Source organism: Cervus canadensis, chromosome 32, assembly GCF_019320065.1.
Source record: "Cervus canadensis isolate Bull #8, Minnesota chromosome 32, ASM1932006v1, whole genome shotgun sequence".
Classification (NCBI taxonomy): Eukaryota; Metazoa; Chordata; class Mammalia; order Artiodactyla; family Cervidae; genus Cervus; species Cervus canadensis.
This window is the reverse complement of record NC_057417.1, coordinates 29,839,400-29,866,475: the sequence shown is the minus strand read 5'-3', so window position 1 is coordinate 29,866,475 and position 27,076 is coordinate 29,839,400. Positions and strand designations below refer to the sequence as shown.

General features: G+C 46.2%; 2 protein-coding genes across 5 annotated transcripts in view; one reads left to right on the top strand and one right to left on the bottom strand.

Moving 5' to 3' along the window:
* LOC122432838 (60S ribosomal protein L12-like) overlaps window positions 1-27,076 on the top strand; it is a 144,937-nt gene that overhangs the window by 108,938 nt on the left and 8,923 nt on the right. The window lies entirely within an intron of this gene.
* On the bottom strand, window positions 198-19,600 carry LOC122432837 (paired immunoglobulin-like type 2 receptor beta). 3 transcript variants are annotated; one of them, XM_043455077.1, is made up of 6 exons: window positions 19,395-19,600; window positions 18,694-19,083; window positions 13,937-14,131; window positions 10,838-10,868; window positions 9,760-9,809; window positions 198-257 (listed from the first exon to the last, which is right to left on the bottom strand). In XM_043455077.1, the coding sequence occupies exons 1-6, from the start codon at window positions 19,444-19,446 to the stop codon at window positions 250-252; spliced, it is 726 nt and encodes a 241-aa protein (XP_043311012.1). In that variant the 5' UTR covers window positions 19,447-19,600; the 3' UTR covers window positions 198-249. The 3 variants fall into 3 exon arrangements, with proteins under 3 accessions (XP_043311012.1, XP_043311010.1, XP_043311011.1); XM_043455075.1 differs by lacking the exon at window positions 198-257 and adding an exon at window positions 8,989-9,330 and having other exon boundaries at window positions 19,395-19,592; XM_043455076.1 differs by lacking the exons at window positions 198-257; window positions 9,760-9,809; window positions 10,838-10,868 and adding an exon at window positions 11,878-12,119 and having other exon boundaries at window positions 19,395-19,592.

Below are 27,076 nucleotides of genomic sequence, written 5' to 3'. Positions count from 1 at the left end.
TTTATTGCCCTGCTCAGACTGGCTCCTACCCTGAGCACACCATTGAAAGGGCTCTGGACAGTGCTACTTATGAACATCATAATTACCAAATCCAGAGTTCACTTAGTGCTTGTTTTACTTGGCCACTGGCAGCACTTGACATTCCTTCTTGAAACTTGCATGCGCCGTTGGCTTCCTGGACCCCACGATGTTCTCCATTTATCTCACTGCCCACTCTTTGTCAGTCTCCTTTGTGGGCTCCTCTTTCTCCTATGTACCTAAATAGAAAAGGTTTTTCTTGGTTAAAAATGAAATAATTACAAGAATATCTCTAACAGAGGACAATAATGCAACAAACACCTGTCTTCACCACCCAATTGAAGAAAAATACATTATAATTACTCTAAAGCCTTCTTTATGTTTTTCTCTAATCCGGTCCCTTTCCTGGCCCTTCAGAGGAAACCACTACCTTGAAATGAGTGTGTATCATTTAGATGATATTTTTTGTAATCTTACCATATATATTTGCATTTACACACAGGGGTTGTTTTTGCATATTTTTAAACTTTATATAAAATGAAATCATACTGAAATACTCTTCTACACTTGCTTCTTTCACTCATCCTGAGAATTATTATTTATTGTGGATAGCTGTAATTCATTAATTTTCACATGTGTAGTACTCAATTTTGTGAATTACCACATAGTGTTAGGAAAACTGGATATCCACATGTGAAAAAATTAGACCCCTATACCAGCGGTCCCCAACCTTTTTTGGCACCAGGGACCAGTTCCGTGGACGACAGTTTTTCTGTGGCCGGTGGTGGTGTGGAGTGGGGGATGGTTTGGGGATGATTCAAGCGCATTACATTCAATTAATATCTAAATGTATAAGGAATTAATATGACTCAATGACAGAGAAACAGCTCAATTTAAATATTGGCAAAGGACATGAATAGATGCTTTCCCAGAGAAGACATGCAAATGCCCAACAGGAATATGAAAATGTGCTTAAAACCCTAATCATCAGGGAAATGCAAATCAGGACCACAATGATACATCACTTCATATCTGTTAGGATGGCCGTTGTCAAAATGATAAGAGATAACAGGTGATGGTGAGATTGTGGAGAAAAGAGAATCTGTGTGTACTGATAGTGGGAAAAGGTGACTATGAGAGGCGATGAATGTGTTAATTAGCTTAATTGTGGTAATCATTTCACAATGTATACCTATATTAAACCATCATGATGTGCACCTTAAAAAATCACACTGTACAACTCAAATATTTACAAGTTTTGTCAGTTATACCTCAGTAAAGCTGGGGAAAATAGAATTTAAAAAGCAGTTAGTTTAATGTTAGAATGACAAATTCAAGTCAAAGCTGATAACAAGAGCAAAAAATGAAAAGAAGAAACTGGAAAGCAGCCAAAAGTAACAAATGGAAAAGCGGGCTGGAAGGCTGCAAAGAATGTGAAGAACAGATAACAGATCTAAGTCATAAGCATGTGTGGCTCCGGGTTTTAGTTACCCCTATTACTAACCTTATGGTTGATTTAAATATGACTCAAATAAGATCCCTTGCTCATTAATCTGGTACTTGATTTTTTATTAGTTTAGTGTTGAATTTAGAGGTTACCAAATTAGCGTAGAAGAATCTCACCCAATCATGGGTTTCTCCAAAGAAAATTCTTGCTTTTGCCAAGAATTTAGGCTAGTAACACCCTAGAGCATGTTAAATTAACACAGCTTGAGATTTTTCAGCCCACGCTGTTTTGTGAGTTTCGGCTGCACATCTCCCTGAGGGCTGACTTGAGGGTGTAAATTATCCAGAGTTTTCTCTATTCACTCTGGATCATGGTCCAAGACAGTCAAATTCTTTAAATCCTCTGCTTGAGTGTGGGGTGGTGGTCTCCAGTTCACACAGTATGAGGATGTAGAACTTTGAGACTCTAGCTTTATGCCAAGTGGATAATTGCCTGGTAGATTCACCCCATTGTCAAAGACCTTGGGGGTTTGTTGCCTGTTTTCAGTTTTCTGAACACCAAATCTCAGATTCCTTGAGCTTGGCAAATACTCTCAAAGGGAAAGCAGTCTTCAGTGTATCACTCTCCGAGTTTTTAGTTTCATTTAGTTTTGGTCTCCGAGAATTCCTTTAATAATAATCAGTGCATTTAAAGATATTAAATATTTTTTGTCTTGAAATTTGGACTTATTGAGGTATAATTTACATACAATCAAATTTACTCTTTAGTATCATAACTGTACATTTTGATAGACATATAGTTGCATAACCACAGATGCACTCAAGATATAAAACATTTACATGATCCCCAGAACTTGCCTCATGATCCTTTGTACTCCCCCCCCCCAATAATCATTGATGTATTTCTGTTTAAAATAGCTGTTTTATTTTTTTAAAAATATTTATTTGGCTGCGCCAGGTCTTGGTTGTGGCACTTGGGATCTTTGATCTCTAGTTTTGACATGCGGAATCTTAGTTGCGGCATGTGGAATCTAGTTCCCTGACCAGGGATTGAACCTGGGCCTCCTGCATTGGGAGCCTGGAGTGTTAGCCACTGGACCCTCAGGGAAGTCACTTAAATGCATTCTTATTTAGAATTTTAATATATCTTCAGTAAATGAATCTTTACTGTTACACAGTAAACCCATGATTCCTAGAAATTTCCTTTTTCTTCAAGTCTGTTTTTTCCCCTTATATTTCTGTAGTTAAGCCAGATTTCTTTGGTTACAATTTGCCTGACATGTTTTTTCTTTCTTTCACTCCAGCCTTTCCGTATTCTTATGCTTCATGTGGGTCTCTTGTAAACCAAACATTATTGTGTTAGTTTCAGGCGTACAGCAAAGTGATCAGTTGTGCATATATTCTTTTTTCAGATTCTTTTTCCTTACAAGTTATTTTGAGTATAGTTTCCTGTGCTATATAGGAAGTCCTTGATGGTCATCTATTTTATACATAGTAGTGTGTATATGTTAATCCTAAATTCCTAATTTATATCTCCCCTTCATAATATTTTAAAGCAAATTCCAGACATCAGATTTTATTGAGAAGCATAGATTTTATCTGGAAGCATTTGTTATTTTGAAGAAAATTCCAAACATTATTTCACCTGGACACGTTTCAGTACATATATACTGCATGTACTTACATATATACCACACTTAGTGTGTTTGGAGTACTATGCATTTGTAGTGTATACTTCAGTACACACTAAGAATATCTTTTTAAAAAACTGCTATTTATCAGACTTAAAAATTTTACCAATCCTTTCTTTTTTTTCTTTTGGCCGCACTGTGCAGCTTGGGGGATCTGAGTTCCTCAATCCATGTCCCCTGGAGTGAAAGCTCAGAATTCTAACCACTGGACCACAAAGGAATTCCCTTACTGATCTTTTATTTTTAATATATGTTTATTTATTTGGCTGTTCTGGGTCTTAGTTGCAGCATGCAGGATCTTTAATCTTCATTGCTGGGTGTGGGATCTTTAGTTGTGGCATGTGAAGTCTCAGTTGCTTCATGGGGGATCCCGTTCCTTAATCAGGGATCAAACCCAGGCCCTCAGCATTGGGAGATGCTTAGCCACTGGACCACCAGGGAAGTTCTCCTTTACTGATCTTTTTAAAAGAAATCTTTATATCATCAAATATTACTCTTTAATAAAATTTCTATGATAGTTTTTTAAAAGACGTTTTAAAAGAACAGTTTTCAGTTGACGATATGTTGAGAGAGAGGTACAGTGATTTCCCATATACCCCCTGCACCCACACAGGCATAGCCTTGCCCTTTAACAATGTTGCTCACCAGGATGGTACATTTTTTACCAAACCCGTATTGACCGTCATAATCATCCAAAGACTATGGTTTACCCTAAGGTTCAACCTTGGTGGTGTGCATTCTGTGAATTTGGACAAATGTATAAGGATACACATCCATCATTATAACACCATATAGAGTATTTGAACTGCCCTAAAAATCCTCTGTGCTCTGTCTCTTCATCTCTGCCCACCACCACCCCTGCCCCCAGCAGCCTGTGATCTTTTTATTATCTCCATGGTTTTTGCCCTTTGCAGAATGTCATAAAGTTGGAATCAAGAGTATACAGCTGCCTCCGATTGGCTTCCTTCACTTCGCAATACACCTTTAAGGTTCTCTCATGTTTTTTCATGGCTTGGTAACTTTTTTAAGCTGTGGAATAACATTCCATGGTCTGGATGTACTACAGCTTATTTACCCATTTACTTTCTGGAAGACTTCTAGTTTACTTCCCAAGTTGTGGCAGTTATGAATAAAGCTACTATTAATATCAGTGTGCAGGGTTTTGTGTCATCTTAAGTTTTCGACTCCTTTGAATAAATACCAAGGAGTGCAATAACTGGATCTTATGATAAGAGTATATTTAGATTTGTAAGACCCACCAAACTGTCTTCCCAAGTAGCTGTATAGTAGCTGTATATTTCTATTCCCACCAGCAATGTGAGAAAAAGTTCCTGTTGCTTCACACCCTTGCCAGCATTTGGTACTGTCAGTGTTTGGAATTTTGGCCATTCTAATAAATGTGTAGTGGTGTCAAATGTTGTTTGAATTTGCATTTCCCTGGTAAGATATGACGTGGAACATCATTTCATATACTTATTTGCCATCTATATATCTTCTTTGGTGAGGTGTCTATTTAGGTATTTGGCCCATTTTAAAAACTGGATTGCTTTTGCGTGGCATGTGGGATGTTAGTTCCCTGACCAGAGATTGAATCTACACCCTCTGCAGTGGAAGCACGGAATCTTAACCACTGGGCCACCAGGAAAATCTGGATTGTTTTCTTATTGTTGAAATATGAGTTCTTCATATACTTTGGATAAAAGTTGCTGTATCAGGATGTGTCTTTTGCAAATATTTACCCCAGTCTGTGACTTATTTTCTGTTAATAATTTCCTTGTCATTATGTTTTGATTTATCTTTTATTGTGCTGAGTTTTCGTTGCTGTGCAGCCATTTTCTCTAGTTGCAGCAAGCAGGGGCTACTCTCTACTTGCAGGGCCTGGGCCTCTCATTGAGGTGGCTTCTCTTGTGCAGAGCATGAGCTCTAGAGTGTGTGGGTTTCAGTAGTTGTGGCAGTATTAGTAGTAGTAGTTGAGCTCAGTAGTTTCAACTCCTGGGCTCTAGAGCACAGGCTCAGCAGTTGTGCACGGGCTCAGTTGCTCTGAGGCCTGTAGGATCTTCCCAGACCAGGGATCGAACCTGTGTCTCCTGCATTGGCAGGCAGATTCTTTATCACTGAACCACTCAGAGGTTTTTAATTTTAATGAACTCCGGCTTACCAATTATTTCTTTCATGGATCATTTCTTTGATAGTGTTTAAAAAGGATTCACCATACTTGAAGTGGGCTTCCCTGGTTGCTCAGACAGTAAAGAGAGACCTGGGTTTGACCCCTGGGTCAGGAAGATCCCCTGGAGAAGGGACTAGCTACCCACCCCAGTATTTCTGCCTGGAGAATTCCAAGGACAGAGAAGCTTGGTGGGCTACAGTCCATGGGGTTGCAAAGCGTCAGAGATGACTGAGTGACTAACTCTTTCACTTTTCATACCCAAAATAGTAAGATTTTTTCCTAGTTATCTTCCAGGAATTTTATATTTAGGTATAATCCATTCTGAGTTAATTTTTGTGGAAAGTGTAAGATCTGTGTCTAGAGCCTTTTTTTTTCTTTCCTGAGACTGTCCAGTTGTTCCAGCGCTATTTGCTGAAGAAACTGTCTTTGCTCCATTGTGTTTCCTTTGCTCCTTTGTCAAAGATCAGACTATATTTATGGGGACCTATTTCTGGGTTCTCCGTTCTGTTCCACTGATCTATTTGTCAGTTCTCTCACCAATGCCACACCATCTTCATTAGTATACCTCTTGAAGGTGGGTAGGGTCAGTCCTCCAGCTTTGTTCTCCTTCAGTATTGTTGGTTATCCTGGGTCTTTTGCCTCTCCATATAAGCTTTATTTTTTTTAAATTTATCATTGGAGGATAATTGCTTCACAGTGTATGTTGGTTTCTACCATACAACATGAATCAGCCTTAAGTGTACATATGTCCCCTCCCACTGGAACCTCCCTCCTCCCCCCTACCCCATCCCATTGCTCCAGGTTGTCACAGAGCACTGGATTGAGATCCCTGTTTTATAGAGCAACTTCCCACTGGTTATCTGATTTACAGATGGTAATGTGTATGTTTCAATGCTACTCTCTCAATTTGTCCCACCCTCTTTTTCCCTCACTGTGTCCAAAGTCTGTTCTCTGTGTCACAGAAACTTTACAATAAGTTTGTCAATGTCTATAAAATAACTTTCTTTGATTTTGATTGGTTGCATTGAATCTGTAGAACAAGTTGGGAAGAACTGACATATTGGCAACGTTGATTCTTCCTGTCCATGAACATGAAATATTCCTCCATTTATTTATTTCTTTGACTTCATCAGAGTTTTGTCATTTTTCTCATAAGGCTCTTGTATATATGCTGTTAGATTTATACTTAAGTATTTCATTTTGGGGGTTGCTAGTGTCAGTGATAATGTTTGTTTTGTTTTTTTCTAAAATTCTGTTTTTTCATTGTTAGTATATAAGAAAGCAATTGACTTTTAGGTTAAATGTATAACTTGTAAGCTTGCTACAGTCATTTATTAGTTCTAGGATATTCTTGTTTGTTTTGTCAAGTCTTTCAGATTTTCTGCATAGATAATCATGTCATCTGCAAACATGTCATCCTTCCCAATCTGAAAACTTTTATTTCCTTCTCTTACAGTATTGCATTATCAAGGACCTCTATTTCATGGTGTGGAAACAGAGTGGTGAGAGAGGACATCCTTGCCTTGGACCTGATCTTGGTGGGAAAGATTCAGATTTCTCTCCGTTAAGTATGATGTTGTTGTTGTTTGGCTGCTGAGTCGTGTCCAACTCTTTTGTGATTGCATGGACTGCAGTCCACCAGATTTCTCTGTCCATGGGATGTCCCAGGCAAGAATACTGGAGTGGGTTGTCATTTCCTTCTCCAGGAGATTTTCCTGACCCAGGGATCAAACTCACATCTCCTGTGAATTGTTTACCGCTGAGCCATCAGGGAAGCCCAAGTATAATGTTAGGTATTGGTGTTTTGGTAGATATTCTTTATCACATTGAGAAAGTTCCATTCTATTTCTAGTTTACTTAGAGGCTTTTTTTTTTTTAATCATGAAAGGGTGTGGGATTTGGTCAGATGCATGTCTTCATGAGGCCTGTAGTTTTCTTGTAACATGTTTGTCTATTTTGGTATTTAGGAAATGCTGCTCTCGTAGAACAAGTTGGGGAATATTTTCTCTGCTTCTATCCTCTGAAAAAGATTGTAGAAAATTGACATAACTCCTTACTTAAATGTTTGGTAAGAATTTACCAGTGAACCCATCTGAGCTTGGTGTTTTTTGTTTTGGAAGGTAACTAATTGTCAAGTCAATTTCTTTAATAGATATCGGCCTATTCAGATTGTCTATTTTTTTCTTATTGGAGTTTTGGCAGATTGTGTATTTCAAGGAATTGGTCCATTTCATCTAGGTTAACAAATTTGTGGAGATGGAGTTTCCTTTATTATCCTTTAATGTCTATGTGATCTGTAGTGATAGCCCCTCTTTTACTTCTAGTATTAGTAATTTTTAGTAATTTCCTTTTTTCTTAATTTTTTTCTTAGTAGTCTGCCTAGAGTCTTGTCAACTTTATTGATCTTTTGGTTTTGTTTATTTTCTCTATTGATTTTTTATTTTTTATTTCATTCATTTCTGCTCTAATACCTATCATTCTTTTCTTCTGTTTACTTTGAATTAAATTACCCTGCTTTTTCTAGTTTCCTAAGATTGAATCTTAAGAAATTCAGTTCAGTCAAATTTCCTGATTCCTAGTGAATCTTAGATTATGGATTTTATATCTTTCTTCTTTTCTAATAAACATATTCAGTGCCATGAATTTCCTTCTAAGCACTACACTACTTTTGCTCCATCTGATAATTTTGACAAGTTGTCCTTTCACTTTTATTTAATCAAAAATATTTTAAAATTTACCTTGAGATTTCTTCTTTGATCTATATGAATTTAGAAGTGTACTGTTTAATCTATATGTATTTTGGATTGTCCAGTTATCTTTCCATTACTGAAACTTCTAGTTTAATTCCATTGCAGTCTGAGAGTAGACACTGCATGATTTCTATCCTTTTAAATTTGTTTGGATGAAAAAATAAATTAATTAATTAATTTGTTTGGATGTATTTTGTGACCCAGAATGTGGTCTATCTTGGTGAATGTTCTATGTGACCATGGGAAATAATGTGTATTCTAATTTGTTGGATGAAGTAGTCTATTGATGGGATTGTTCATTGGCTGTGAGGTTACTTGGCTAAAGTTAGAGTTGTGCAGCTTATATATTAATAAACCAGGTTACTAGTTAATGTGGTTTGGTTCATCTCTAAATTTTGGCTTTTTTCTCTCCTTCTCCATGTCGCTGGGGCACATGGTGCCTTCTGGTGGGAGACCTGTCAGTATAGGGATCTGGGGAGGCGACGACGCCTGAGTCCTGGGAGAAGGAGATCGAGAGGGCAGGTCTGGGTTCACATCCTGCCTCAGTCACTTACTAGCAACATGGCCTCGGGAAAAGCACTGTGACCATTCTGGTTCTTATCCTCTCTCAGATGGTGCATCCAGTGCCACATAGAGTGGCTGATGATGCTGAAATGAGGCCATGCACGTAAAGCACGAACACGACACGTGCTAGTTATTGTTCTAAGGAAAGTAGAAGGGTTAGATTAAGGGGACGGACCTTGGGTTCCGGATTGATTACCAGTGTTTGGGGATTTATTTGTCTCTGGCCTGAGGCAGTCACTGAACAGAAGTACCAGGGGAGGAATCTGGGTGTGAGCTATCTATCATGGTTCATTTTTTTCAACATCCAGAAGGACAGAAGTTGAAGGTGACGTCAGCTTTCTCCGCAGATGCATTCAGGCAGATTGTACAGGTCCTTTTATTTTTGTGGTGAAAGGCTGGGGAGGTGAAGAGGGAATCGGGGCGGGGGCTGTGTGACTCTCAGGTCCTTGGTGGCCCCGTACCTGCCGGCCTCTCAGCTGTCTGCGTCTGGCCGGGGAGATTATGAGGAGCTGAGACCCCTGTGCGCAGCTGACTCGAAGCAGGTCCCCACTCAGTCCCACTCCTTAGGCCTTTAAGACAGAGTATAGGGTCTCTTCCTGGGGTTCCCAGTGGGGAGGGGGGAGGGGAGGCTCTGCTGAGTTGGTGAGCTCAAGCTGGAGACAGTGAGGGAGGCATTGGGGACTCCAGCGTCATCCTGGGGGAGAAGGAAATGGGAGGGGGTGAGACAGCAGAGGGGAGGGGTTCCATCTCAGGGCCACGATCCCACAGCTGGTGCCCCACTGATACCACGGTCCCTCTGTCCATCCACCCCACCTTCTCCAAACTTCCCTCTCATCCTTGCAGGTCCTAGCCTGACCTGCTTATTTTATGGTCCTGCTCCAGTTCTATATGTTGTTTTGGAAAAAGACCAATTGTCCCAGAGTCAGGTGACCAGGCAGCCAAGATAGAGAAATGGGCAGGGGCTCCAGCAGTGAGGTCATCTCTAGGTCAGGACCAGGGTCTCAGGGGAGGGTGGGTGAGGCAGGGGAGAGAGGAGGATGCTGAGGGCACCTGTGTGGGGAGGGGGTGTGGGGAGAAGAAGGAAGACCCAGGTGAGAGTGGGGATGCTGGTGGCAGGACTTACCTTTATTCCCGGTGTTCTCGTAATTCTCTTCCGCGTTTTGGGAGGACTCCCTGAGTGGGAACAGGAGGGCAGTGCTGTGTCAGAGTCTGGGCGGGAAAGAGCTACCACCTGCCTCGGGCCGCTCTCTCGGTGGGGGCTCTGTGACCTGCCTGGTCACACTCGGACATGAAGGCAGAGGTTTGGGGCTCTCAGGAGGAGGCTGCCTGGATGGGGTTGAGGGGCCATTTGCAGTGTAGCCCCGTCCCTGAGAGCTGACTGGGGTGGACTCTTGCAGAGAAGCGGCTTTATTGAGGGGCGCAGGGAGGAGAAGCAGGAGGGGGCGCCTGTCCTCTCTGCGGCAGCGCCTGGGTCCAAACTGGAGCGTGAGAACCAGGGAGCTTCCCTCAGGTCCCCCGGGCGGTGCTCAGGCCTTGGTCCCCGAGGAGACGCCATCCGGGGAGGGGTCCCGGGAGGACACTGTCAAGAGTCAGGAAGGCGAGAAAGGAGGGAGGGGCTGTGAGACGGAAAAGCCTGGACGTGGCAGAGAGGATGAGAAAGGAACGCGGTGGGCGGTGAGGAGGGTGAGTGTCAGGGAAGGAAGAGGAGCCGGGGACAGAGGAGAGGGAGCCAGGCTGGGGGCCGCGAGGGAGCCGCTCTGAGGAGAGACAGGCCAGGGCAGCCGGAGGCCCCGAGTCACAGGGCAGAGGACAGACTGGATGAGGAGCAAGAAAGGGGACAGAGGGTGGAGGGGACGGGTGTGTTCTGAAAGGACTGTTCAAGGGGGAGACAGACCAGGATGGACAGGGGGAAAGGCTGAGACCTGGGGATGGAAGGAAGAAAGGTGGGTGCCAGAGACAGACAAAGGGGGATGTTCTGGGAGAGAGTCAGAGAAAGAGCCGGTCCACTGCTCTGACTTTCTAAGGATCGGGAGCCTCAGGAAGTGAAGAGCCTGGCCTGTGGGGACTTTGGAGTTTGTGGATGGAGGTCCAGGAGGGGAGGTCCGTGAAAGGCTCCCTGGTGCTGCTCTCGGGGAGGAAACTTCTTGCTCATAAATAGCCCCGCCCCATTGCACCCCCCATACTGGAGGACAAGCGCTCACCTGGCTGGGGTCCTGGCTTCAGTCTGCGCACCTGTAGGAGGACCAACAGCATGTCACTGTGCCGTCCACGGAGGCCTGTCTCCTCCCCGCCTCATGGCTGGTCCCACTCTGAGTCCATCCTTGCAGAGACTGGAGCAGCTGAAACCTCCCGGGGAAGGGCCTGGGCCTCAGAGCTGACACACCGCCCCCTGCCCGGCGGCACCCCGAGGCTGCCCGCACCTGTGCTGCCTCGTCCCCCACACCAGTCAGGGGAGCAGCTCCTCCCGCACCCAGAGCCCTGTCACTCTCTGAACACGGTGGTCTTGGCCTCCCCCAGCTCAGACTACCGCAGGTCCGCTCAGCCGCACCCTGGGTCGTTTTCTTTCCTCTTTTTTTGAATCACTGGACTGAGAACTCTGACACAGCACACACTAGGGTTTTTATGCTCAGCCATCTTTCCTTCCGGCTCTCTTCGGGATCATCCCTCTCTACCTGTGCGTGACCTCACTGCACTCTTGTCCTGACGATCTGCTCTCTCTCAGGTTACCCAAGCCCTCGCTAAGCCCCCTCCTCTCCACCTGCGCCCTCTCACGGGCTCCCTGACCCCCTGGGTCCCCCTGAGCTTCTGCCACACTTGCTGACATGTCCCCAATCGTGGCTGTGCCCCGGGGCAGGGGATACTGTATGTTGCCGCAAATCCACTCACTTCTCCTTGTTCAGTTACAGAACCTTGATTTTATCTGGAGTGGCCGGGTGCCCCCCACCTCAACAGACAGATGTAGGATGTATAACTGAATCTAACCCATAAGGGACTTTCCGAGTAGTCCAGTGGTTAAAAATCTGCCTTCCAATGCAAGGGACACAAGTCAATCCCTGGGTGGTGGGGATGGGCTGGGGTGGGGGCGCAGGTAACTAAATTCCACAAGCTGCATGCGGCAGCTAAGCCCCAGTGCCACAAGGAGAAAGCCTGCAGACCACAGTGAAGAACCTTCTCCCCCCACCCCCCCAAAAAACGACAGCAACCATCATTTAAGTAAAAAATTTTTTAAAGCTCACCAATAAGACATAAGGGGAAGTTGTGGGTAGGACTTCACAAAGGCTCTTTAAAAGGAGGACAGACAGTTGGGGAATAGTCTTTCTGTTCTTTCATCCTGATTGGATTGAGAAATAATGGCTGCAGTTCTAGCAGCCATAATGAACCATGAGGTGGCCTTCGGACGAGAAGCCAAAATGCAGGACAGTGAACAGAAAGGTAGGAGCCTCGGTGCTTATGGATGCAGCTTCTGCTCTCTGGCTCCACATTCTTTCATATGAGGGGAAAAGGTAAACTCTGTGTTATTTATCTTAACCTTTCCTTCTGGATTTTGGTGCTAACAGTTGTACGCAGATTCTAACCAGTAATTCCTAAATGCTTCTAAACCTGCATGCTTGAATACTGCTGGGGGAAGACATAACTATGTGCAATGATGTTTTTACCCATTTGTGGTTTCTCATCTGAGTTGATCCTCAAATACCATTTTGCATTTCCACAGTGACTATGTCACATTTTCTCTTCATCTCTGACCCTCATCCTCACTCTCAGGAGACAACCACTCTGGTTTTCGCTCTGCAGAATTAATAAAACAATTTGTATGTAGTTGAATTTATAAATATTTTTGTTATGGCTTTGGATATTTTGTCATACTTAGGCCAGTCATCTTCAACCCATGGTTGTAAAATAAGTTTTACCTGCTTTCTGCTAGCAATAGGGTTATTTTTTCCTCCTTTTTTTTTTTTTCCCCTCCTTTATATCTTTAATTTTGGTGCAAATTATGAGGCAGGGAGCTGATATTATTCTCTCTCAGCTGTGACTCCATTATTCCAGAGCTACTCATTCTTCCCCCTTGATTAGAAACGTTTCCTTTTAACCTACTAAATTCCCGCATATATTTGGATCTGTTTTTATCCTGCTTGTATCTGATTTTTCACTTTTATTCCGTTTGTTTACCTATCATAATCCAGAATGACGTAATTTTAACTGTTGTAGCTAAATTGTAATTGCTCATGCTCATGTAGCGCTTACTCTGCTGCAGGATCTATTCTAAATGCCTTCTGTTTGTCACGACACCTCCAGGGAAGTACTGTTTTCACTCCCATTTTACCGGTCGGTAAGTTCGGGCTCACAGCGGTAGTGTTCGTGTGCCAGTGGTTACCAGGCCAGAGTGTGAAGCAGGGTTGGCTGCAGGCACCCACAATTCTGTGCTTTGCAAGCTCCGAGCTTTACAGTCTGACAGGGCTCATTGCTCACTACAAATTTTGAAAATTATTTATGTATTTATTTTGCTGCGCCGCGTCTTGTTGGGACAAACAGGATCTTTGTTGTGTCATGCGTGATCTTCCTTGTCACGTACTGACTGTGTAGCAGTGCGTGGGCTTCAGTAATTTCGGCGTGCAGGCTTAGTTGCTCTGCGGCATACGGGATCTCACTTCTCCCACCGGGGATCAAACCTGCATCCCCGACATTGCAAGGCAGAGTCTTAACCACTGGACCACTAGGGAAGTTCCCAAGTTGCAAATTTTTTCAAAAATATTTCAAATCAGTTTTGGAGTTTGTTGTGGCATAAGTAGTTAATGCCTCTTGCCCTGTGGTCTCTTTCAGCTGTAAATGCATACATCCAAATTTCTGATGGGCATCTCTACTCAGATGCCACACAAACATAAACCATCCCAAGCTCAAGAACCATTCTTCTCTCCCAATCATGGTCCTTGACCTCCTCTGCTCCCGAATTTACTTGGTGGCCTCACCATGGCCTCATTTGCCCAAGTTGGAGACATGAGACTTATTCCCACGCCTTCACCCTTGCACCAGTGCAATCACCAAGTCATACTTGTTTTCTCTCTTAAACTTTTCCAGGATCTGGCCTCTCCCTCCATGTATACAAACACGGTGGGTCCCAAACTTGATAACACACGAATGCCACCTGAGGAGGTCACTAAAAATGCAGATTCCCAAGCCCAGACCTCAGGTCCAGCAGGGACTAGCATTTTAACGGAGCACCCCTGGTCATTCTGGTGCAGTATGTTCTGAGAAACACCGAGCTGGGAATCTTGGGGAGAGGCTAGCAGTCCTGGACCACTTACCTTTGCTTCTCTTCCACCAAAGGTACACAGTCAGTCCCACGATCGGGATCTTGAGCAGCACAACGCTGGCCAGTGCCAACCTGACTGTAGCTTCCATGGTCAGGGACCACAGCTTGGAACTCCTTTTGCCCTCTGAGCCCCCGAGGCCAGCTGTGGTGGTGGTGGTGATAGGACCCCAGGTGGTTGTTTTGCGGCCTGAAAAATATGCAAATTCTTCACTAAAGGGCTGGAGGTATCTGTGTGAAGCTGTCAGATCTTGTTCCCTAGTTTGGGGAAAGTGGGGGTGGGGAGCAGGTCTCTGAAGCTCTCCCATAGGGAGCGGAGTAACAAGAGGTGACGCTGGAAGCTTTGAATCCTCTTCACTTCTTTAAAATCCTGACTCTGACTGATCAGTGCTATGACCTCAGAACCTCATTTTACCACCTACCCATAGGTGAACTAAATCACAGGATAAAAAATTACTTATTGTGGTAAAAGACACATAACATGAAAATTACTATTTTAATCATATTTAACTGTATAGTTCAGTGGCATTAAGTACATTCACACTATTGTACAAGTCTCACCACCATCCATCTCCTGAATTTTTAACTGTCATAAACTGAAGCTCTGTCCCCCTTTTCCCCTTCCCCCCAGCCCCTGGCCCCCAGCAGTCTGCTTTCTGATTCTGTGAATATGACTGTTCTAGGGACCTCCTGTAAGTGGAATCAAACAGTATGTGTCTGTACCTAACGTATACTGGAATGCACTTCTAAGGTTAACTTAATTTCTAAGTCCTACAAATAGATTGTACCTCTTTTAATAGATAATTGAAAAATTACTTAATACCCCACTAAAGGGAAGAAAATCCCAAATTCCAATGAAGTCTTCTGGTTAGTGTGGACCAAATTCATGTCCACTCTTATTAGAAATTAATAATAAAAGTGTAAATACCATGCCTCAACTAAGATTTTTAAAATTAAAAATTACTTAACTTTACTAACATATCAGATAAAAGTGATAGGAATGCACGTTAAAAACCCTACAAAACTAAATATAAACTTTCATTATTTTAAATGTGAAGATGTTTTAAATGAATGAAAGATTAGCATCCGAGAAACGAGTAACAAAAACAGTGAGGAGGCAGCTCTAAGGACACTCACAGTTTGAAAGTAATGAAAACCTAGACTGGATACATATTTAAGGAAATAGGACAGCAGAAGGAATAAACAATGCAGGAGGCAGAGAAAAACAAACCAGAAAGCAGAGAAGACTCTTACAAACCTAACAGTGTCAAAAGAGTGTTGAAATCATACATGCATTCCAAAAATCATTGAGAAATCTACAAAGCTCTGTGAAATGTCTGATTTTCTGAGACAAACAAAAGTTGAAAAGAATTAAAAAAGAGTAAACTTTAATGGGCAGACAAAGAAGTAATTGAGGCCAGTTTTAAAGAACTACCTTTTGTAGAGATTTCAAGCTCAGAAGGTTTAATGGTTAAATTCTGGTGAAAATTCAAGGAGTGGATAATTCCCAGACAGAAGGTTCCGGAACACAGAAATACAGAAAATGATGGAATTCTAATTCTAAAACTTCCAGATGTACAGGCTGGGCTTTGAGGAGGCAGATCATGAAGAAAGCAAGGGAGTTCCAGAAAAACAGCTTCTTCAGGTTCACTGACTACACTAAAGCCTTTGACTGTGTGGATCACAACTAACTGTGGAAAATTCTTAAAAGAGATGGGAATTCCAGACCACCTCACCTGTCTCTCAGAAACCTGTGTGCGGGTCAAGAAGCAACAGTTAGAACCTGACATGGAACAAATTGACTGGTTCAAAATTGGAAAGGAGCGTGACCAGGCTATGTATTGTTACCCTCCTCATTTAACTTCTATGCAGAGTACATCATACGAAATGCCGGGCTGGATGAAGCACAAGCTGGAATCAAGATTGCTGGGAGAAATATCAAAAACCTCAGATATGCAGATGATATCACTCTAATGGCATTAAGCGCAGAGGAATTAAAGAGCCTCTTAATGAGGACCAATGAAAGACAAGAATGAAAAAGCTGGCTTGAAGCTCAGTATTAAAAAATCTAAGATCATGGCATCTGGTCTCATCACTTCATGGCAAACAAAAGGAGAAAAAATGAAAGCAGTGATAGATTTTATTTTCTTAGGCTCCGAAATCACTGTGGATGGTGACTGCAGCCATGAAATGAAATTTCCTTCCTTGCTCCTTCAAAGGATAGCTATGACAAACTTAGCATATTAAAAAGCAGAGATGTCACTTTGCTGACAAAGGTCCCCATGGTCAAAGCTATGATTTTTCCAGTAGTCATGTACAGATGTGAGAGCTAGATCATAAAGTAGGCTGAGAGGTGAACAATTGACACTTTTGAACTGTGGTGTTGGAGAAGACTCTTGAGAGTCCCTTGGACAGCAAGGAGATCAAACCAGTCAATCCCAAGGGAAATCAACCTTGACTATTCATTGGAAGGACTGATGTTGAAGCTGAAGCTCCAATACTTTGGCCCCTGATTTTTCGTTGGAAAAAACCCTGATGCTGGGAAAGATTGAAGGCAGAAGGATTTAGGGATGGCAGAGGATAAAATGGCTAGACAGCATGAGTGACTCAATGGACATGAATCTGAGCAAACTATGGGAGATAGTGGAGGACGGGGGAATCTGGCTTGCTACAGTCCACGAGGTTGAAAAGAGTCAGACTCGACTTAGTTACTGGACAGCAACAAAAGCATAAACCTTATGCTAATCTCCAGTCATAATCTGGACTGCTTCATACCCTCCTTCAGGGATATTCAGTTCAGCTCAGTTGCTCAGTCGTGTCCGACTCTTTGTGACCCCACGGACCACAGCACGCCAGGCTTCCCTGTCCATCACCAACTCCAGGAGCTTACTCAGACTCATGTCCATAGAGTCGGTGACATCGTCCAACCGTCTCATCCTCTGTCGTCCCCTTCTCCTCCTGCTGTCAATCTTTCCCAGCAGGGATATTAGGGGTTCACATTTATGACCCTGTAGGGGGGGTTGTTGTGTGAATTGCTTTCCTCCTGGTTGTCCCCACTGCTGGCTTAAACTCCTGTGATCTCCTGAGTGAGTTACATACACCTGTTTCCAGCTTCCCCAATTTTGGTTTTGTCTTCCTAGATCACAAATGTTTTGTTGTTGCTGGTTTTTGTCTTAAAAACTCCCTTCGCTGTCATTCATTAGATTTTGAGAGGGAGTGGAGATAAACATGTGCATGTAACTCTCCATCTTGGCCAAGACATGCTTTACTTTTACAACTTAAATTATAAAAAGTAAACATTCAAAAGATAATGTTGCACACTAATAATAAAAATGGAGAGGAAGTTAGGGAATTAGAAAAGGAAGAAGAGGGACCTAAGGAGGCCAAAAACCTCTCAGAAAAGGTCATTTAAGGAAATATGGAGGAGACACAGGAAACATTAATCTGGGTCTGTCTCGGTGAATTCAGATTCCGAGGCACTGTTTGCTTTGAAATCAGCATGGTGGTCAAGAAGGGGCAGTTGTTTTCCAAGGGTCAGAGAGAGTGCCCTTCCCAGCTGAGAGCCATCATCCCTCGTGGATACTGTTTAGAATTGCCAGCACAAGTGATTATAAAAGCAAACTGTATTAGTCATTCACTAGTTTTCTAAAACGTTACAGACAACAACCCCCTTACTGCCTGTGACTGTCAGACAGGACCCCACCCCCATTGCTCTGGAGACAAATAAATTGAGGTTAAACGAATTGAGGTTCAAGTTCCCATGGCCCATTGATTGACAGAGGGAGATCTGTTAATGCAACACGTCCATTGTTAGGTTAAAAATAGTCAAGACAACGCAATGACAGGTCAGTAGGTAAGGCTGAGAGGCTCATGGTTAAGAGAAGAGGTTCTGGGGTTAAACTGGGGTCAGACCCCACCTGCACCAGAAATCACTTCAGGCAGGTTTCACTGTGCGAGGAAGGCAACAGGACCAACTGTTACCTAGGGTGTGGGGAGGTCAGCTGGGGCGGTGCTGCTGAGGCATCCCGCCCGGATGCAGGTCACAGTCAGGGGAGCTGCCGGGCCTGCTGCCTTGTCATGACCAGGACAGAGGGGAAGGTCAGGGTGGACACGGGACAGGGTGACTGGAACCACATGGGGGGGTGGGGACAGAGGGAAGGAGGTAGGAGGATGGAAGGAGGGAGGAGATGGAAAGCGAGGAAAGAGATGACATGAGGGAAGGACGGTTGAACTGATGTTTTTGGGGGCAGAGCAGAGAAGGAAGGGGAGATGGGAAATCAGGTGATGGGGACCTGGGGCCCCTCGGCACCTGCTGTGTGTGCGGGCTGAGCTCATGGCTGGGGGGACAGACATGGGGTAGCTGGGGGTCCACACAGGACTCAGAGCAAAGGGGAGGAGCCGCACCCCGAGATGTCAAGTCACCTGGAGGACGTGGGGCGCGGGCAGGGGCCAGGTGGAGCCCAGCTTGGAGCAGGAAGTGAGGACAGCTGGAAGCACAGAGAGTGCGGGGGCCTGGGGATTGGGGAGGCACTGGATCTGGAGGGCAGAGAGGCGGATGGGCAAGGGAGGTGGTCCTGGGTTCGGGAAGATAAAGGTGAAAAGGGTAAAGTTGGTGGAGGCCTGGGGAGAAGTAGGGGGTGGGCAGGAAGAGAAGTTTGAGAGAGGGGAGTCAGGAAGAGGGTGCCTGAGCCAGGCCTGGGGCCCAAGGCATCAGTGGCCTCCAAGAGCCTCAGGCAGGACAGCTGGACTCACCGGGGGTGACGATGAGTTTGGTCCCCTCGATGGACTGCCACTGCTGCTTGCCGTATGTCAGTGTGTCTAATGCCACGTGGCAGAAGTACACAGACTGGTCCTCCCTCCGCAGGTTTGAGATCCGGAGGGAGCCGGTCTTCTCAGACTGTCTCCAGTTCAGGAAGAGCCGGTTCTTGAAATTCTCATGGATGAATGGAGGGGTCATGTTGTAGATGTACTCCCCATGGAAGTGTTTCCATCTCCAGGATATTCTCACGTTGGGATCCTTGGCTAATTTCCCGGGGTAAGAGAAGGAGAAGGTGATGAGGGTGGAGCCACCCTCAGGGGCTGAGAGATGCCTTGGTTGCTTCATCCCAAAGAGAGGTTCTGGATTTCTCTGTGCCCAGTGACCTAGAGGAGGGAGGGAGAGACTCTGAAGCCACCAGGAGAGACACAGAAGGTGACCCCAGGCCGTTGGGCACCCTCACCTGCAGGGGGATGTGTGACGGGGGGTAGGACTGGCCCTCTGGCCTGGGTGACCCCCTCTCCAGTCTTGGGGCAGGGAGGAGGGTGGAAGGTTGGGAGACCCCGCACTGTGGGACCCCTTCTGTTTGTTGGGGGTGGGAGGCCTGGCCAGCTACCCCAGGGGACCCTTCTACACACACCCAGCCACAGCCCCTCCCCGGGGTCCCTGGCAGAGCAGGACACGCCCAGCCACTCACCAGCCTGCAGAGACGCCAGGAGCAGCAGGGGCAGCAGCAGGGGCCACCGCATGGCCTTGGCCCCCTCCCGGGTGAGAGGACAGGCAGAGCCCTCAAGGCCGGAGGGGAGGCCTGTGGGGGGCACTGGGGGACACTCAGCACCAGGAGTGAGGACCAGGCTCCTCCAGAGGACGGAGGAGGGTGGGGGCCTTCCCCAAACCCGCCCACCCCGACAGTGACGGGCACTTCCTTTATCAACCTGGCTTCTTCTTTTCCTTTGTTGCAAAAGGGCTTCCCTCTGGTCACTGCAGAGGGAACCATGGTCTGGGGCTCCCCGCCCCCGTCTTCACGCTGGGGGCTGGTCCTGACCTGCGCCCGCTGGGCCTCCCCCCCTCAGCTCCTGTCTCCCGCCTCACATCTCCCTGGCTAGCCGCCTCTGTGTCTCTCCTGGTCTCTGCTTCTCTGAGTGTCTCTCCTCCCAGGGGAAGGGGCGGCAGCAGGACCAGCTCAGGCTCCTTCAGGGAGAGGTGGGCCCGGGTCCCCGCCCAGCTATAGCCCCTCAGGGAGGAGCCGGGGGGAGCCGCTGGTGGTCACGCTCAGCCCCCCTCAGACACGGGGGCACCAGCCTGCTCTGGGCCCTCTCCCTCCAGGCCGGGGTTCCCCTGCAGTGTCTCCCCCTCTCAGTCTTCAGGCAGAACCAACGCCCACGTCCAGGACTCAGCGGTGGGACCAGCACTTGAGCTCCAGTCCTGCTGAGCCCACAGAGCCTTCTGCTCCCTCTGGAAGCTTCCTCCTGGTCGCACCTCAGACTCTCTGGGCCTCACCCTTTGAGTGCAGAGCTCTGGGGGGTGACCCCCAGGAGGCTGCACTTAATAACAGTCCTCAGGGGGTTCCATCTACAGCTGTGAGCCCCTGGCTCATCCAGGGCCTTCCCTGGACAGAGAGGAGGAAGGTCAGAGCAGTCATGGGTCACCCTGGTGACAGTCCCTGGGATCATCCCTGAGGGAGACACTGCCAGGTGTGACTGGTGCTGGGTGGGGTGAGAGACGGGGGGCTGGTGGTCTTGGTGACCCCCAGGGCTGGCTGAGAAGGAGGCTACCCTCACCAGCTCCACGATGAGCTTGGCATTGCGTACTGAATGGACCATAGTGGTGGGAAGACACAGTTTTGACTTCCTTTCTCCTTTTCTCAGTTCCCCCCACCCAGTCCTAATAGTTTTTTCCACGCTTCTCTCATGGCCAGCCAGGCAGCCATGCTATCTCTACGTACCTGTGTTTCCAGGCAGGAGAGAACAGATTCTGCGCTTCCATAGAACCCTTTTATCTGACTCAAGCCCTAAACATGCTTTTTCTCACTTCCAGCTTTAGGATATTCTTTGGTGGATGCACCCTTATATCCCTTTTATCCCTGGGGGAAACTGAGGCACAGACCTTAATGTCATAGAGAGTCCCCAACTCTCCCATTCCTATCAGGGGAAGAGAAGATGAATTCCTGTTATCAGTTCAGCCCAAACATCTTCAAGATCCACACAGAGGTCACCTTGAAGGCTCTTGCTTCCTCCAGAACAGGACTTGGACCACACTCATGTCTGTCTGCCTTGTGAACCTGGCTCTTACCCAGATTGCCCCTCCCCAACCAAGCACCCCAGTTACCCTCCCTCACTTCTCCTTCCTCCCACAGCCGAGACTAGAGGGGGTCATTCATTGTACTCCATTCAGCTGGCCACTGCTCAGGGTCTGGGGAAACAAAGGCAGGAGTGATGTGAGCGTGGTCCGGGCCCGGGCGAGGCAGGACACACGAGGCACAGAAAGATGACGAGGGGTTCTCGGAAGGACAGGGACAGAGCAGAGAGGAGGGTCAAGGTCTTGGTCCCTACTCTCTCCCATAGACAGTCCACGGGCCTCTGCTGACATCAGCACCCTTTATTTCCTCTTGTTTTCCCTGGGAAAGGGGCCCAGAGAAGGCTTGTCCTGCCCTGGTTGGGTGCAGGCGTGCAGTGAGCCCTCCAGGACCTAGCGTCCAGCTGGGAAGGGAAGACCCACGGGATGAAACAAGCAGAGGGAGACCCAGGCCCCACAAAGTTGATGTTGAAACAGGCAGGAATGGCATCTCCCACTTACTGTACTGGGCGTCTTGTACCCACATTGACTGTGTTTTCTTATTTGCTGTATTCTTGATGGCCTGACATCTGGGGCCTCAGTGACCAGGGAGGGACTGTCCCTCCTAGGCTGCCAGTTCTTAGAAGAGCAACGGACGTGCCCAGGAGCTCGCCTGTCAAATGCACACCAACCAGTCCAGAGCCCACACTCCCCACCACTTCCTCCGTTTGGCTCTTACACTCCATGAGGCCCATATTCTTCTGCCTTATTCACTCCAGGGCCAGGTACCAGGTTACCAGTGACAGCCTCTAATCCCCAGAGCCTACAGACACTATTCAAACCAGCCAATCATAAATCTCCCTGCTCTCCCTTGCCTGTCTTTCTCAAAGAACATACAGCAAAGGCTCCTGCTCATGAGTCCCCCTTCCTCTCTCTGCTTCCCGACTGATCCTGGTGCTTCCATGCATGGAGTGATGGGCATCTTGTTTTTAAGGAGTTGTAAATATAAACTGCTTTCTTCATAACAGTTATTTGTGTGTTTGTCTTACCATACCTGATTAAAACAAATCCAGGTTTTATTTTAAAATATAAAAATATTTTATATTAGTATTTTAATAATATCAATGTAAGTTCTAAAATTATACTGCTGAAGAAAAAAAAACCAGGAGAAAGTCATTGAGATCTTGGGTTAGGCAAAGATTTCTTATATTCAGAGCCTAAAGTATGACCCATAAAAGAAAATACTTAAAAATTAGAGTTCATCAAAATTAACAACTTCTTTTAACTCTCCCACTAACCCCAGGAGGCAGGCAGGGTCTATGTTGATCCTCATTTTGTGTGGGAAGAAACTTGGGCCCCAAGTGAGACTATGAGATTCAACCGAAGTCACATTGCATGTGAATGTCGGTGGTGGCATTGGGTCTGAACCCAGAGCCCATGCTCCCGACCACTTCCCCATGCAGTGACAAAGGTCAGCAGCCTTCTGGCCGTATTAACAACCAACGCTTCCCTTTTCTGTATTGTCTTCCTGCTACACAGGGAGATGCTTGAGGATCTAATGGGACAGTGGCTCAGGGCGCTTTGGGTCCTTGTCACCCAGCACAGGGTGTGGGGTGGTTGGTAAGGACCTAATGTGTATGGAAAGGAGAGATCTTTAAAGGATGGGTATCAGTGTGATAATCCATGTAGCTATCCAGGCCGTGTGCAGAGCCCTCTGTGTCATCCTGTCCTCCCTGGGCCCCTCCAAGGGAGGTACTGTTATTACCCCCACTTTGTAGATAAGAAACCAGAAGCTCAGAGAAGGGAAGTCCTCTGCCCCACAGTTGGCTCCAGAGCCTGCATCTGCAGTTCCTGCCTCTGTCACATTCACAAGGTTCATCTTTGTGTGACTAGGTTTCCTCACGTCACTAGGATGCGTGTCAGCTCCTGATCCACTGACAAATGCTGATTAGGCTCCCAGGACATGAGAACAGAGGGCAAAGAACTGGGGAGTAAAGGCTGGCCCCTGACCTTGCTGAGCTCCCGGGCTGGGAGAAGTGAAGGACAATCACAAGAGTGGGACCAGGGGATTGTTGTCTGCACTTCCCCTCAGAGGAGCGTGCTGGTGAGTGTTCGCCAGTTTTCAGAAAAGGTGTCCTGATTTGTAGGTTTTTACAATTTCCATGTGTAAACACTCCCACAATGTCAAGTTAACTATTGTGTGGACTGTGTCCCCCCCCACCCCAAATTCATATGTTGAGCCCCTAACCCCTCAGTGTGTATTTGGAAATGAAGGCCCTAAAGAAATACTGGAGGTTGAATGAGGTCACCAGGAGGGGGCCCTGGCCCAATAGGATCAGTGTCCTCATCAGAAGTGAGCCCAGAGCACCGCCTACACTCAGAGGCCATGTGAACACATGGCAAGAGGGCAGCCGCCTACACACCCAGGGAAAGAGGCCTCAGGGTGAAACCTGCCTTGTGAGCATCAGAGTCTTGGGCTTCCCACCCTCCAGAACTGTAAGAAATCAATTTCTCGTTTTTAGGTACCCTGTCTGTGGTATTTGGCCCTGGCAGCCTAAGCAGGTAATACAGCTACCGATGTGAAGTCACTGAAAGTGAGGCGGGAAGAAACGTGCAGCACGTGCCGTGTGCGGTCTTCCCACCATGCAGGGGCAGTAGCACAGCAACCCCGAAAGCAGAGAAAGTAGTGGCATATGATGAAATAAGGAGGCAGGGATGCCCGTCCCTCATTTTTAATTTGATTTATCCAATTGTAGGTCTTCCCAGGTGGCGCTAGTGGTAAAGAACCCGCCTGCCAATGCAGGAGACTTGAGAGACGTGGGTTTGATCCCTGGGTCAGGAAGATCTCCTGTAGGAGGGCATGGCAACCCACTCCAGTATTCTTACCTAGAGAATCCCATGGACAGAGGAGCCCAGTGGGCTACAGTCTGTGGGGTCACAAAGAGTCGGACAGGACTGAAGGACTTAGCACATGCACACATTTAATTTTAAGTTCATGTTTTTTCTTAAGATTTTTTACTATGTAAAATATACCTAAAAATAAAATTTACCATTTTCACCATTTAAGTGGCATTAAGCCACGTTGTACAGGTACTGTTTAATTTTTAATAAGGCTGTGTTTAACAACCGCTTGCAACACTCCCCCAAATTTAACAATCATCTTGAGCACATCCCTGTCAACGTAGTCTCCCCACCAATCCTCAGGCTGGTCAGCAAATTTAGGATAAAAAGCCATGAAGTGATCTTATTTATGTGCATTGCAAAGAATTCAAATTTCTGATGAATTATGATTGACATAAAAATCCTCCTTTTTCTTCCTCTTCCCCCTTTCTTCCTCCGTCTCTCCCACTCCCTCCTTCTTTCTTTACAATATCTTTTTAGTAAACACTCATTCTGAACAGCTGAGTGAGAGTTCCTTACAAGGCCTGAATTGGCAAATGGATCTCAGCCAAGGTCCTGGACCCCAGATACATTTCATCTCAGCCCACAAAACGTAGTGTTACTGCATGTCACTGGCCCCTCATATTTATCTGGTTTTGGTTTAAGACAACAGAAATGTGTCTGTCACGATTCTGGAGGCCAGAATCCACAATCACAAGGTTAGCAGTGTAATACGCCTCCCAACAGCATATGGGAGGAAGATGCTTCCCAGCCTTTTCCAGCTGCTGGTTCTTCCAGCGTCCTCAGCATTCCTTGGCTTGTAGATGCATCGCTTCAATCTCTATCTCCCACGTCTCTTTTTGGAATTATTATTGTTGTTATGTGACTGCTCTGTGTCTTTGTCAGGGTGCACAGGCTCTTCCTTGCCGCATGAGGCCTTTCTCTAGTTGCGTCGAGCAGGGGCTGCTCTCTAATTGCGGCGCACAGGCTTCTCATGGCAGTGGCTTCTCTGGACGTGAAGGTGCTCAGGTTTCAGTAGTTGCTGCCCTCGGGCTCTAGAGCGCGGGCTAAGTATTTGTGGCACTCAGGCTTAGTTCCCTCATGCCTGGTGGGCTCTTCCCGGACCAGGGATAGAACCCGTGTCGCCTGCATTGGCAGGAGGATTCTTAACCATGTAGATGTCCCCATGTCTACTCTTTTGTGTTACGACTGGGCTGCATTGCATTCCTGGTTCACAAATCTGCATCAATGGCTCTAGCGTGATCCTCTGAAGGGCAAATCGAAATTGTGAGGAAAATAGTTAACACTGAACTGCAGACAACACAGGCATGTGAGAGTTGATGAGACCTGGGGGAGCAGGGAGAGAGTTTGTTTCTGCAGAGACGAGTGAGTGAGGGCAGCAACAGCAGGACCAAGGGAAAGAAAGGCTTCTCCCTAGTCCAGGGATGATGTCTGAACGTTGGGAGTGACCCATGAAGTAGCCCCTCCCACGGCTCTCTCTCTTCTCCGCCCCCTCAGGACAGCAGTTATAAGAGCAGACTTGCTGGCCTGGCCATGGGCCACCACCCTGTCTCTCAGCGTTCGCAGGTGGCTCAGTGGTGAAGAAGCCGCCTGCTTATGCAGGAGACGGAAATTTGATCCCTGAGTCAAGAAGATCGCCTGGAGAAGGAAATAGCAGCCCACTCCAGTATTCTTGCCTGGGAAATCCCACGGACAGAGGAGCCTGGTGGGCTACTATCCATGTGGTCGCAGAAGAGTCCAACACAGCTTAGCAACTAAACAACAATAACACCCTGCCCGCCCCCTTCTTCTCTAAGCATCCCTTTCTTCAGCTCTCTTCCAACTGTCTTCATCTGAGAGAGCCACCTGTTTCTGGCCAGGACCCCCCAACTTCATGACAGAGTCTGAATTCACCATTGGCCAGTGTGTGGTAGATAGAGAGGTGCTCACGATTGTTGTCTTATTTATTGCTGAAAACCCCTGCTTCATGAGAGCACAATGTGGACTGGAAAATGCAGGCAGGAAGGAAAGGGACCTGGAGTCTACTAAAGAAATGGCGACTGTGTCTCTTCATTCTTGGACCCGGCGTGCACGCGGTAAGGTAAATCCGTACGACTGTGTACCAAACAGCCCAAGATGCCGCTGGCTGAGCACAGTGGGTGCTCTGTCCTGGGTTCTGTAACGGTCCAGTGTGGACGCTCCTGGTCACAGGCTTCCAGGGCGTCTCTGCTCCCATCGGTGATTCAGGGACCCCGGCTCCTTCTGTCTCACCTTCTCAGGTCCCTTCATGCCCTCTCTGTTCACCTGGCAGATGGGAGACAGAGTTTGGAGGGCTGCTCGAGGGGGTTTGACATCACTTCCTGTGGAGGTTACATGCTTCACTTCCTTCCACACTGCATCAGCCAGGGATCAGTTGCCTGACCCCAATCTGTGTGTAGAGAGGCTGGGAAATGTGTTTAGATGTGGGAAGAGGATTAGGGTGAGGCAGGCGGAGCACTCACCTCAGACTGAGGGTTTCAGGGGATGCCAAAGAATTCAGTCGGTTTTGAGTGTCTTATTGATGCTTGCTTCCATTAAAGCTAGGATGTCAAATTATAATAAATTCTGGTTTTGATATAAATAGAAACTTTAAACTTAATGTGAATTTTAATAGACCTTTTCAATTTTTCAATATTTTTTCAGCTCTTCGGTATTCTGTTAAAAATTATCCATTCAATATACATGATGGACTTCCCTGACTGTTCTGTGGTTAAGACTCCCCGCTTGCACTGCAGCGGGTGCAAGTGTAATCCCTGGTTGGAGAACCAAGATCCCACATGCCGTGGGGTGTGTCCAAGAAAATATTTTTTTTAAAGCACATGAAAGCATGCACCTCAAGGCCCACACTTCTGTGTGTCTGGTAGGAAAGGGAGCTAGATCTTAAGGAACACATAAGAGTCTCTGCCAAACCCCTACACTTTATGACTATTGAAAGCAAAATTATAATATAGTTGGTGGGATTTTCCATGATTATAGATTTAATATATATGATAATTACCACAAAAAGTGAACTTGGTAAAGAAAACTCTATGGTTATGAGGTGTCTTCATGTCACTTAAAATAGTAAAATATTAATTTTAAGTAAACTGAAAAATTAAGCACATATTATCATCCTAGAGCCCAAAGTATTCTCATCCTTTACTTATTTCATCTTTCTCCTTTTTTTTTTTTTGGCCTCGACACACC

Coding starts and splice junctions, on each gene's coding strand:
- LOC122432837 (XM_043455077.1), bottom strand. CDS start 19,446: ATGCGGTGGCCCCTGCTGCTGCCCCTGCTGCTCCTGGCGTCTCTGCAG. Junction 14,132..18,693: donor CAAACTCATCGTCACCCCCG/GTGAGTCCAGCT, acceptor CATATTTTTCAG/GCCGCAAAACAACCACCTGG. Junction 9,810..10,837: donor GAAGCCAGGACCCCAGCCAG/GTGAGCGCTTGT, acceptor GTTCCCACTCAG/GGAGTCCTCCCAAAACGCGG.